We start from the raw sequence: 12,631 nt of genomic DNA, 5'->3' as shown, positions 1-12,631 counted from the left end.
CATCACTGTCGGCCACAACCACTTCAAGTCGGAACCAGGCAAGCCGATCAAGAGTGTCTTCGAGTCCAGGGATAAAAGGAGGAGCCACTACAGTTCTAAAACCAGGGAATCCTAAAGCTGCGAAGTCCAGAGATCCTGTGGAAGCCGCCCAGCCGTCAGAAGTTCTGAGGCCAGTGCAAGCCACGCAGTCCCCCTACCCCACCCAGCTCTTCCGGACTGTTCATGTGGTGCAGCCCGTGCAATCCGTCCCAGAAGGAGAAGCGGCCATAATCAGTTGCGTGCAAGACGAAACATTAAATTCTTCCGTTCAAAGCATTAGGTGAGAAATCTAAAGGTACCGATGTGTGTTATTATGTGATGTTCCTGACCAGAGCCATTATTTGTTAAGTGAGTCAGGATTTACAGTGAAAATAAGATTGATACAGATTTCAAGCTAGAACCCTTGGTCAGCAGATCGTTTCAGCAGCAGTCTGTATTATATCAGACCTCTGATTCTATCAGTGATTCCTTTATTTTTAAACTCGGGCATGACCTGATGTTATTCTATTGGTTTAAGTCGAGTCCACTACACCTTTTTATAACTGGAATGATCCATATGAGAAGGGAGCCACATCTAGGGAAACCCAGAGAATGGTTTCAGATCTTTTTTCAAACAGAGTCAGAAGATGTAAAAATTCAACGTAAATGGACATGTCATGACCTTTTGGAATGCACTGAGTTCAGAGAAATCAACATTATTCCTTGGGACGATCCTATTATGGAACAGTTCCAAAGTTCAAACAGGTAGGGAGGACAAAAATTTAAGGTCTTTTTTCAGGCTTTTAGAGTGGCAGAAGTTAGCAGAATAGTTTTTTTTTTTTTGATTAATCAAAGCAAATTTGCCTCATAGCCCCAGGAAAGATATGAAACAACAGATTGACCAAGAAACCACTATCTGTTTTAGACTGATCTTCTACAGAAATTTGGGACTGGTCTTGGCTGATTTAGAATGGGAAAAGGGAGGGAGGCGAAGAAAATTAGACAAAAGTTTGTAGCTTGCCACTTTCCTGTTTATACTGTCATGAATTTCCAGAACATGAATATAATCAAACATAGGAACACTTTCAAATCCAGTAAAAACGATTCTTTGACTATCCTCATTAGCCAACTTGAGTCTTACATTTGTATATTCCAGGATATAAATACTAGATTTTTGTTCCATCGATCTTGAAGTAAGTAAACATTACCTAGAATCAAAATAGACTTAGGTGATTCAGTCCTTTTCGTATGGTCCATAGAAAGCTTTGACATTGTGGAAATCGAATTCTCTTAAATCTTTCGTTGACTTGCAAGGAATTTAAAGATCGCTTTTTTTTTCCATTTTAATTGGACAGGAATGATATATCTTTGACTGACATTAAAGAAGTTCTTATTTAGCTCTCTATTTCCTTCAGATTTCTGTTGGTTACATGTGATGACTGAGTAGTTGGAAGCATGTGGGTCCTGCCACTGGTTTCTAGGCTCTTTGTCATCTCGTATGTATTTATGTTGATAAGAAACGTGCAATGGCCACAACTAATCACCGGGACCCATTTCTTGGAGTGATTCTGTGGTTTCTTTAGCATCTGCAATCCAAGCGTTCTTTATAGACTTTGAGAATAAAACCAACCAAACAGAACTACCTGCCTCTAGCTCTGAAAGATATTAAATCGCAATATTATAATGGATTCTTAATGACCCTGAACGTCAAGTTCTGAATAAGATTCAGTGCCAGATAGGAAAATGTGGCAATTAGTTTTGGTGTACCTTTCAGAATTTTCCCGTCCAAGAGCACTCTGTGGCTGTGCCTGTTGCGCTTCTAGTGTCTTTTCCTCTTCAGTCCATCCTGCATCTCACCACTACTCAGAGCTCGTTGCGTTGCTGTTTTGCAGCTTCTGTTAGATCTGTGTGGCACAGTGTTCCAGTTGCTGTGGCCTCGCTGCCAGCTCTCACCCTCTGTTCATAATTCCTTCTTTGCTTCCAGCTAAAGCTGACTGTTTGCCTTCACCTCAGTTACGTAAACCAGGTATTGTAGTTTACTTTAATGCCTGTCTCCTGTATATGTAAATCTGTAGGCGCCAGATTTTATTCACTGTTCTTTTCCTAGCACCTAACATAGTATCTGGCATGTAACACTTCTTCATGTTTATGGAATTTATTTTGAGGCAATATGCATACTCATTCTTTTATCTCCTCTTAGGGCAGTGAGTTCTCTAAGTGGACTACTTAAAGAATGAAGAAATACAAAATTTAATTTTTCAGACTTTAAAACATAGTTTCTTGGAGAAATCATTCTATATGTATATGTATGTACGTATACAAATACATTCTTAATCATTCCATTGACTTTTCAAACAATTCTTCTCTCATTTGGTTGTATCTTTTATTTTCTGCCCAAAAATCCTACTTATTTTAAAGCAGTTTAACCTTTGATTGAATTCTATTCCTTGAAATAGCAACACTTTGAAGACTGATAGCTGCTGAATAGAATGGCTGGTTTTGCTATTATCTTGTTTCTTTCTATTATATAGAAAGGACAAGGGTTAAATAAGTTTCAAGCAAATTGTGCATAACTATGAAATTTTAACATATTATCAGATTAGTGATTTCTTTTTTTAATTTGCATTTTAATTGCCCGAACTGTTTATTATGAAAAATTTCAAAATATGAAAAATAGTATACTTATTTACCATACACCTAGATTTTCAATTGATAACTTTTGACCTTACTTGTTTTCTCTCTGTTTACATCCTTTTTCTGTTTGGCTATTTGTCAAGTAAGTTGACATCATTATGACATTTTATCCTTAAATATTTCAACCTGCAACTCAAGAATAGAGACATTATCCTAAATAACCGTATTATCACTTCTAAGAAAATTAACTATAGTTCGGCTACATATCGTTTTGATTTTAGAACTACTTATTAATAAAGTCAAAGACCTTTTAAAGATTTTTCCTCTGTAGTTGAGAAGGTGGAATATATGACCTAAAATTAGGCTAATTATTAAATTAATGCAACAGCAAGCGCTGACACTTTGAAAACACTATATTTCATACACTTTACCTGTGTTAATGTATAGAATCCTCACTGCTCAATGAGGTGTAGGTAATACTATTCCTATTTTACAGATGAGGAAACCGAGGCAAGGAGAGGCCAAGGAGCCTGGTCACATCTAGTAAGTGGTGGAGACAGTGTTTTAATGCAGTTTAGTCCAAAGCAGTGAGCCTAATGATTTGCCATCCTGCCTGTTGATTCACATAAATTGCATGAATTATCAGTTATTTACAATGAAGTAGCAACATGTTTTTTCTTTTCTCGATTTCTTTATTTTGCTCATTTCTTTTTATCTCACATGATTGCATGTATCTATGTTGAAATTGATTAAGCTTTTCTTAATTGATTTATGGTATATGTGCTCTGTTTTTACAAATTTTAATCTTGACTCTGGCTTCATGTTATTAAAAGAAACAACAACAAAAATAAACATCTAGTAAAATATTTTTCTAAAATTGTACTTTGGTAAACTTGGAAGTCCATATACCTACCTAGCATAACTTATTTCTCTGTAATATTTATTCAAGCACTAATAGTTCCTCTTAGAGTTTTTAAAAATAAATTAGCTTCTAAAAGTGCATAATGTGTAGGTTACCTTAAACGCAGTGTAATGGGGTAGGAAGAATGTAGGCATACCCTTTCAGCTGTCCAGCCTTGTGAATTATTACATGCGACACTGAATTATATTAAGTAACTATTCTGAGTCTGTTTCCTCATTTACAAAATAAAAACGATAATACTTAACGTTACAAGTGGTGATAAACAATTAAAAGACACTTTCTGACATCTCAGTAGATACTCAACAAAAGCCAGATGTTTGCAGTCATGTACCACATAACGACATTTGGGCCAATGACAGACCACGTGTATGACAGTGGTCTCATAAGTTTATAATGGAGCTGAATTTCCTGTAAGAAATGGAACAATATGTGGTTCAGAAGGATTTTTTTTCCCTGGTGGGAGCAACATCTGTGGGGCTTGGCAATAGATGCCCTCTTACCCACAGCACCTCAGCCTAGAGTGCACTGGTTATGTCCCCATCGGCCGGCCACCGACCCGATTCCGCACGGAGGAGCCTGTCCCCCAGCTCAACATCCTCAGAGGGCAGGACAGCGCCCCCCAGATCCAGGACTTCAGAGTGCACTGCTCTAAATTCTCTGGGGACCTAAAATCCTGTACAAGGGCACGTCTGCAGGAGCCACCTTAACAAGAGTGAAGTGCCACTGCCCCTTGAGTAAAAGCTTTCCGTGGTGGTGTGGGGCCAGCTCGTCCCTGTACTTTGGAAATATTTTCAGGTCGTAGTGATGTAAAGAGTAGTTAGGTTTTATTTCTTCCATCAGTTCAACGCCAGAGAGCCCTTTGCGCCCCATAGTCAGCGGGACCAAAACAAATGTCCAAAGTCAAGATACGGAGCCCGGTTCTACACCCCTTCCATACTAAACGCGTCTTCCTTTTTTATGAGTAGCGCAAAGCTTCTTAGACAACTGACCTATGCTCCAACAGGCAATAGCCAGAACCACACCGCCATGATGAGCCCGTGTCCCTTCAGCTCTCCATCGCGATTTCTTATTCCTACTGATCGTCAGGCCACCCTTCATTCCCTCCTGACTGTCACTATTACGGGCATCTAGGCCTCTCCCAGCTAGCTTCTCTCCAGTATTTCCAGTCCGTCCAGCCCACACCCCCATTCACGGAGCAGTGTTGACATCTTCGATGTCCTGTTTCTGACCCTGTTGGAAAGAAGTAGGGGAAGGGCTTGTGGGACGGGGCTGACAAAGCCTGCAGTCGTGGGCCGTGTGTCCTGGCCTTCACACCCACTGTCCCTCGCTCGCTGACTCACGCACAGCGACTTCGCTCCTGTCAGCTCCGTTCACAGTCAGCCCCCTGCACCGCTCTCTTTATCTTATATTGTGTCTTATCTTTTCTATGCTTAGATACGCAAATACTTATCATTGTACTACAGTTGTGTACAGTTTCATTACAGTAACATGCTGTGCAGGTTTTAGCCCACGAGCAACAGGCCGCACCGTAGAGCCTAGGCGTGCAGTAGGCCGGACCACCTGGGTTGGTAAGCACACTATGTCTGCTTACCAAAATCTCATTTCTCAGAATGGATCCCTGTCGTTAACGCAATGCATGGCTATATTGTGTATCTTTCAGGAAGTCTGAGGAATTCGAAATTACAAAAAGCATAGGAAATTTTTAAAAAGTAGTTAACTACAGTATAACCTTTTTTATATAATAGAGTTTAACCAGGCACAACTGACAGCTTAATTATTAATTAAGAAAAAATATTTGCATTCCTGTGGTTGGGAAAGGCTGCATAATTTTATCCTTTAATCTGAGTTTTTATTAGTGAAAATTGTTTTAGAATTTACCTAAATAAACCATATATTTACGTTGTAAATAACTGTAGATGAGTATACATATTTCCTAGCAGATGGCAGGCAGGTGTTTCAATGAGGGGCATTGTTTTTTAATTTGATCAAAAGTCTAGTGGAGGCCCTGATTAGCAATTTAGAAGGTTTCCAAGTACATTATTGCTTGTGCCACACCTAAGAGAGTGAAAGAGGAAGGGGCGAAGTGTATATTAAAGAGTTTTAGCTGTCCACGGTTTAAAGATGTAATAGTAAATATTCATTTTTAGCTGGTTATTCAGGACTTAGGACGTGACAGTATGTTGTAATAGTTCAGCATATGAGTTCTGTAGTCAGATGACGTCTTATCTAACTGGTCACCTTATGCAAACCGTTCAACCTCTTTGTGCATTAATTTTTCCATATGTAAAATGAGGATAATAGTATTAATAGGGTGGCAAGGCTGTACATCTTTACAGATAACAGTCTTTGTGCTTACTGTATGCCAAGTACTGTTTTATCTATATGTACACGTACATGAATTCTTGACATAAGAAGCCCTTGGATCTTTTTTATTCGAAAAATGGTATCTGGCTACTGGGTAAGGTACCATACCCAGGCTCAGATGCCAGCCAAGATATCCTGATTAAGGTGGGCAGGGGAGAAGAGAGGCATAAGGTACTTTGGAAAAGCCTCTTGGCTCCCAAAGTTGTTCTGTGTCCTTCTGACTCATCCCCGTCTGCCCAGTAATATTAGTACTTCTGGCCTTTATTCCTCTCCACACCCTGCTCACCTGTTAATCTTCAGTACCTGCTTTATATCCTCCACTTGCTCTTTCCTTCGCAAGAGCTGCTAACATCCTGCTGTAGATGGATCCTGACAATGGGGACTTTGGTGGCAGTCTGAACTTGGCAGTCAGTGCCCTGCATGAATGCGTGGGCTCTAAGTCCCCTGTGTTTTTCTACTTCCTTTGAACTTTTCCTGAGTTGCACTAAGTTCTTTTTCATCTTTCCACCTAGCCCATTTGTTTTCTCCAGAATCTCATTTCTCGCATACGTGACAGGCCACCGTAACTGTAACTTCCTAAAATTTACCTGGGAATAATTAACATTTGGTTTATGAGGACTAATCTGACTGTAAGCCATTTGAAGTAGCAGTAATCTTCTGTAAAATAGCTTTACAGAATTCAGAGGAAACCTACTTGAGGTCCATATATTGGGTTTTTTCAACTGCTTTTGTTTTATATGAACAATGGTCGTAACTAATAAATTTCACAGCTGTGAACTTTTGAAATGGGATGGACTCATTATTTGTGCCCCTCTTTCTTTAATAAATGGGTTTAACAGCTTTTCATAAACTGGGTTTTATGTTACAGGATTTTATGTTAAATTGTAGCTTTGACTAAATTTTGGGAAAATTATTTGAGCTGAGAAAACTGCTAAACCATGCCTTTATGTATTTTTGCCAAAGTTTGGCTTTATTTTTTGCTCTCTGCCAGCCTAAGGAACCCTCACAAGTTAATTACATTCGGAACCGTGAACTGTTATAGTTCTTCTGAGAATTCTGTCACACGTGAATTTAAGGCTGAGTCATTTTTTATTTTAGTTGAGCATTTTTCCTCTCTAGATGTAGGAAAATTGGTTGAAAACAAATATATGAAGTTTGGTAATTGTGGATGAGCATGTCGATGACATTATTCCTCAGATATTAAAATAATGAGAGTGAATTCAGTACACCTGTTTTAAAATTACTAATTTTCTTTCAAGCAGCTCATACGTGACTTCTGCCAAACATGTCGATATCTTCCTCCTTCCCCAGCAAAATGGCTCTTCTGTCTGTGTTAGTGTGGGGCTTTGTGCAGACTTTTGTAGTTAATGGCCTGAGAGTTCTGTGTTGGGCATTTCTGTATGTACAGTGTTTCATACAGAGTCTGGCACAATGTTTTTTACATTATATTAAAAATGCGGGACTCGGCATTTGAAATACGTAACTCGTGCTTTGTCAAAATGACCTGTCAAATGTTAAAGTTAAACGATGTAGAATATGTTAATTTCCTCCTTTTATTTCATCATCTCAATAGGACCATCCAGGCTCCAACCCAAGTCCCAGTGGTCGTGTCTCCTGGGAATCAGCATCTGCACACAGTCACACTCCAGACAGTGCCGATCACCACAGTTATCGCCAGCACGGATCCCTCCTCAGGTGCCGGGTCTCAGAAATTCATCTTACAAGCCATTCCGTCATCACAGCCCATGACAGTACTGAAAGAAAATGTCGTGTTACAGTCTCCGAAGCCGGGCTCTCCTCCTTCGATTGTCCTGAGCCCGGCCCATGTACAGCAGGTTCTCACTAGCAACGTTCAGTCCATTTGCAATGGAGCCGTCAGTGTGGCTTCATCTCCATCCTTCACTGCTACCACACCGGTGGTGACCTTTTCTCCTCGCAATTCGCAACTGGTGGCCCACCCGCCTGGCACTGTAATCACTTCGGTTATCAGAGCTCAAGAAACAAAAACTCTTAAACAGGAAGCCGAGAAGGAGAGCGAAGATACTTTGAAAGAAGACACTGAGAAAACTGAGCAACAGCCAGCACCCTACGTGATGGTGGTTTCCAGTTCCAACGGATTCACCTCTCAGGTAGCTGTGAAACAGGAGGACCTGCTGGAACCCAGCTCTTTCTAATTAACATACCAAAGGAATCATGGGTGATTGTTTTTTAATCGAACACTTCCAATTGTATTCAGCCTATCTGGTCCTGAGACAGATTCTAGAGATGTTCCTAATTTTGTAGTTAATTGTCAAAAAGAAAAGAGTTACTTTTGACTTGTTAGATGCGGGAGGAAAACCAAACTGTTTCTCTCTGTTCTCCAAGTGTTTCTGAATTCAGTCGTGAAGGAACAGGCATTTTATACTATGAAGACATTCTTTTGAGATTTTTTTTCAGTTGCTATATCATAACCATTTTTAAAGTTTCTTTTTTAATTTTACGTTGTATTATCTTTTCTGATTCTTTTGTAAATACAGTACTTAAATAGAAGACAACAGGAAATTTTTATAGGAACTATTTTCATTCCACTCATATAAGTTAATTCTTGACTCTTTCAAGTGCAAGACACCTATTTTATGCTTTGTTGAAATTATGATTTCACTAGATTGACTTTTAGTTGGTTGCACTGTACAATAAACTATGAACATATAAAATGAAACATTAAAAATGGGAATGTGTCCGCGACACGGCTGACCCTGTTTCAGAAGCGGGACAGTCTAAAAGCATCAACCTGAGAGTGGCTCTCCTACTCCCTTGTGTCGCCGTGGGCCAGCCGCTCGATCTTTTGGACCTCAGTTCTCCTAAAAGGAAGGGATGCATTGGATTAGACTAGATCATATTCAATTTCCATTCTAGTTCTATATTTTATGATTCTAACTTCCCTATTTGAAAATCATGTCAATTAAAACATTCTCGGCTTCCTCCCTGATATTACACGGAGCTAAAATATTGCAGAAAGATTCGTGACCCTATAGAATTTATTCTTCTGTTATCTGTAAGATCTGCTATGAGCCTGAATTCTCCCTAAACTTCATTCATTAACTCTTTAGGCCCTGGTGCACTGCGATCCATTAGTCACCTTTCGTTGCTGAGTGCTAAACGACACACTGCTATTCTGAGAGTCAAGGCTCTCAAAGGCCCAGAAAGCAACCAAGCCCTGGGCTAATCTGAGTAGTCGGTTGCTATAAAAGCATAATTGCTTTATATTTTGAATTTTTTTTTATTGGGAGTGGGGGGATTGCATACAAAGATAATATACATATATATCCAAGTTTCTGAAATGGAATAGTTTTTAGATTACTCTTTCAACTGTAAATAATGTACATTTAATTTCACAAGAAAAATTGTTTTCTGCAAATTTTCTAGTATAGCAAAGAGAAATTTTTGTAGATGAAAAAAAATCATGTTTAGAGGTCTAATGTTATATGTTTTCGTATTACAGAGGGAATTTGTATTTAAACAAAAATTTAAATTTTGGAATCCTCTAAGCATTTTTTGTATCTTTAATTGGTTTATTATTAAATAAATCATGTAAAAATTCTCAGTGTTTGTGTTTTCAAGCAAACGTTTCTTAACAAATGTACAGAAAATGTTGCTAGTATTTATGGTGTTATTAAACGTTTATAACAACAAACTTCATTAGTCCGGTTAGAACTGCAGAGCATCATCCTCTTGTTTTTCCTGTCTGCCAAATGGCATTTCCTAGACAGCACACAATGGGTTACCACGCTCCAAAAGTTAGGAGACATGAAATGTTCTCAGCAATAATATTAAGTATACTTTTAAAATCAAATTTTCTAATTAGAAATTAGATCAGTTAATTGGTTAATAGACTAGAATAATAGATATTATAAGGAAATTAAAATCTCAGTCCAATACCCCTATATACAGAAGTAACTTCCACTTATTCATTTTCTCATGTCAGTTAATATTCTTTCAAAATACCAAAAATGAAAAGCAATAGAGAGTTTAAAGGAAGAGTGGGTTATAAAAGGTTATCAAATGCTGGAGAGGTGAAGGAAGGATGGAAACTTGCCAATATGGAAATTTATTACTATTTAGTGACTTTTGCAGCAATAATTTCAGGGTAACAGGGCAAATGCAATCCTACAGTGGGGTAAAGAATAAATGGAAAGTGAGGAAAGTAGGTTGATAGGTTAAGGACAGTGACAGTAACATCATAGGTGCTTCTTAGTAAATAGATGCTGACCATGTCCATGCCACCCTGAACAAGCCCCATCTCGTCTGATCTCGGAAGCTAAGTAGGGTCGGGCCTGGTTAGTACTTGGATGGGAGACCACCTAGGAAGACCGGGTGCTGTAGGCCTAAGTTGACAAGGTCCTTGCAACCTGTGAGGTCAACCAAGGATTGCCTTGCCTAATAAAATAATAAAAATAAATAGGTACTGAATCAATGATTAGATGTACAAAGGCCAAGTACTGAATGAGAGCCTTTGTTCTGTGACCAACTCTTTTCTGTTCTCCTTCCACCTTTATAATAACTTCTCAGTGTTCTTCCTGGGGTTCTCCAGAGGCTTTTTCAGAGATCGGAGCTCCCCGCAAGTTTTATCTAAAGGTCACTGTTCTCATTCTCTGTCTTCACTTTATCCGCCTCCAGTCTGTTCTCCCTAGGGCAACAGGAGTGCCGATGTAATTATGTCAGACCCTTCAGTGGTTCCTTATCGTCTTCAAATGGAGTTGAGGCCCTGCGTGGTCTCACTTCTTCTCGATCCAGCCAGCTTTATCTTCAGATTTTACTGTCAGTATTAGAATTCTTTCATTTGCAAGAAACAAACCCAATTCAGAATTATTCGACAGTATAAAACAAGGAGTCTGGAGTTAGGAGGTTTCCGGGTTGGTTATCCAAGAGTCAGTGGCGATACTGAGCATCCACTCTACTTCCAGATTCCCAATTGTCCGTCAGTTTGGATTCTTAGTCATTGGCAACAGATATGGATTCCGGCTTTTGGCATAAAAGATTTTATTGGAAGACTTGCAGTTCACAGAATAGACAAAAGGACTAGAAAATCAGGGTCAATCTGAGTCGCATAGCTAGGGACAAATTGCAAAACTGTACCACGCAACTGGTCCTGTGAGGAAATGATAGCCACCAAGCACTGAGCAATGCACTGTCTCTACTGCTGCAGGAACTTGGTTTTGATATAGGTGCTGCTTCATCTAGAGACAATTAACTAAGGTTCTTTCCCGATTGAGTCAACTAGCTACTAGTGTATGTGACTGGCCAGCTGAAGTCACGCGTCCAGGCCTCTAATTCCAAAGGAAGTTGAGCATGAAAGTTCAGCTTCTCACTGAGTGTGGCGTTTCAGCTTCTATAGAGGAAGCTGCCTCTGGGAACTATGATTTAGGAAATCCCCCAACGTAGAAGGGTGCTTAGATTCTGAGCCTCTGTAAGGGCAAATCTAGGTTTTGTGGGGCCTGAATTAACACAATTTGGTGGTCGGGTGGGTGAGGGGCACTTATTTAGAAAAAATCCAAAATTAGAATACCAAATTAGATTAGACGGTTTGAAGGAGCTTAAGCAAATGATATCTCTAAAACTACAATTCCCAACTCTTTGTGTTCCCCCTACCTTCCAGACCTCTGTGTTTGCTGTCACTCTGCTTGGCACAGTTTATCTCATTTGGCTAACCGCTACCTGTAATTCAGGCCTCAGCTTAGACATAATTTCCCCTGAGAGTTTTTCCTGAGCTCTTAAAACTTCTCACTGCTGTCATAGAAACCCTTAATTTCTCCTATTTGGGCACACATGACACTGTAATTGCCTGCTGATACATGTGATTCCGACACTAGAATCTGAAGAGCCATTTAGATTCTGAAGAGTCATTTTAGTACCCTCAGTCCCAAGCGTAATATCTGTGCATAATAGGTACTCAGTATTTATTAGGAACTACATATTCTCTTTGCCTGTTCATGCTCGTGTACTCATGTTGCTAACCATCTGTATACTGATGATCATCAATTCTTTTATATAGTTCCACACTTGTTTTAAAAATGCCGTTATGGAGCCATAATTGACATAATAAACTGCACCTATTTAGAGCAGAAACTCATGAAATTGTCACCATAAGCAAGCAGTGAACCTACTCATATGTTTGGTAAACAGTACTCTGCGTTTCTTTGTGCCGTTTGTAACTACTCCCTTTTTGCTGTTCCTCCCTGCTCTTGGCCCATTCCATCCCCCAGCCAACAACTGATCTGCTTTCTGTCATATAGATTATATTAGTTTGCATTTTCTAGGATTTTATGTATTGGTTTTTGTCTGGCTTCTTTCACTTATCGTAATTATTTTGAGATTCAACCATATTGTAGTGTGTATCAAATAGCTTATTCTTTTTATTGCTGAGTAATATTGCATTACATGGATATGCTACAGTTTCTTTATTCACCTGTTGATGACATTTGGGTTGTTTCTAGTTTTCAGCTATTACCATTAAAGCTGCTATGAATATTTCTCTACGGGTCTTTATAGGGACATGTATTTTCATATCTCATGATCTGGCCGGGTTATACGATGTTTGTATCATTTTACATTCCCACCAGCAGTGTATGTCTTCCAGGTGCTCTGTATCCTCTCCAACATGGTCAGTCTTTTATATTTTAGCCATTTTAATGGGTGTGTCCTGGTATTCCATTG

The 12,631-nt window shown here is 39.2% G+C and overlaps 1 protein-coding gene and 1 pseudogene across 1 annotated transcript in view; both read left to right on the top strand.

The window, feature by feature from the left end:
- Positions 1-9,468, top strand: part of ELF1 (E74 like ETS transcription factor 1) — a 70,076-nt gene extending 60,608 nt beyond the window's left edge. Inside the window, exons 9-10 of the mRNA XM_025048995.1 lie at positions 1-319; positions 7,512-9,468. The exon at positions 1-319 is cut by the window's left edge and continues 50 nt beyond it. Of these exons, the coding sequence (XP_024904763.1) occupies positions 1-319; positions 7,512-8,112 (920 nt within the window). The 3' untranslated portion in view covers positions 8,113-9,468. The remainder of the gene's footprint in view (positions 320-7,511) is intronic.
- Positions 9,469-10,184: 716 nt separating this feature from the next.
- On the top strand, positions 10,185-10,303 carry LOC112482196 (annotated as a pseudogene).
- The last annotated feature ends 2,328 nt before the right edge of the window (positions 10,304-12,631 follow it).

The sequence above is a fragment of the Pteropus alecto genome, unplaced genomic scaffold, assembly GCF_000325575.1.
Source record: "Pteropus alecto unplaced genomic scaffold, ASM32557v1 scaffold35, whole genome shotgun sequence".
NCBI classification, from domain to species: domain Eukaryota; kingdom Metazoa; phylum Chordata; class Mammalia; order Chiroptera; family Pteropodidae; genus Pteropus; species Pteropus alecto.
The sequence above is the reverse complement of the archived record's forward strand: the minus strand, read 5'-3'. Positions and strand labels throughout refer to the sequence as shown.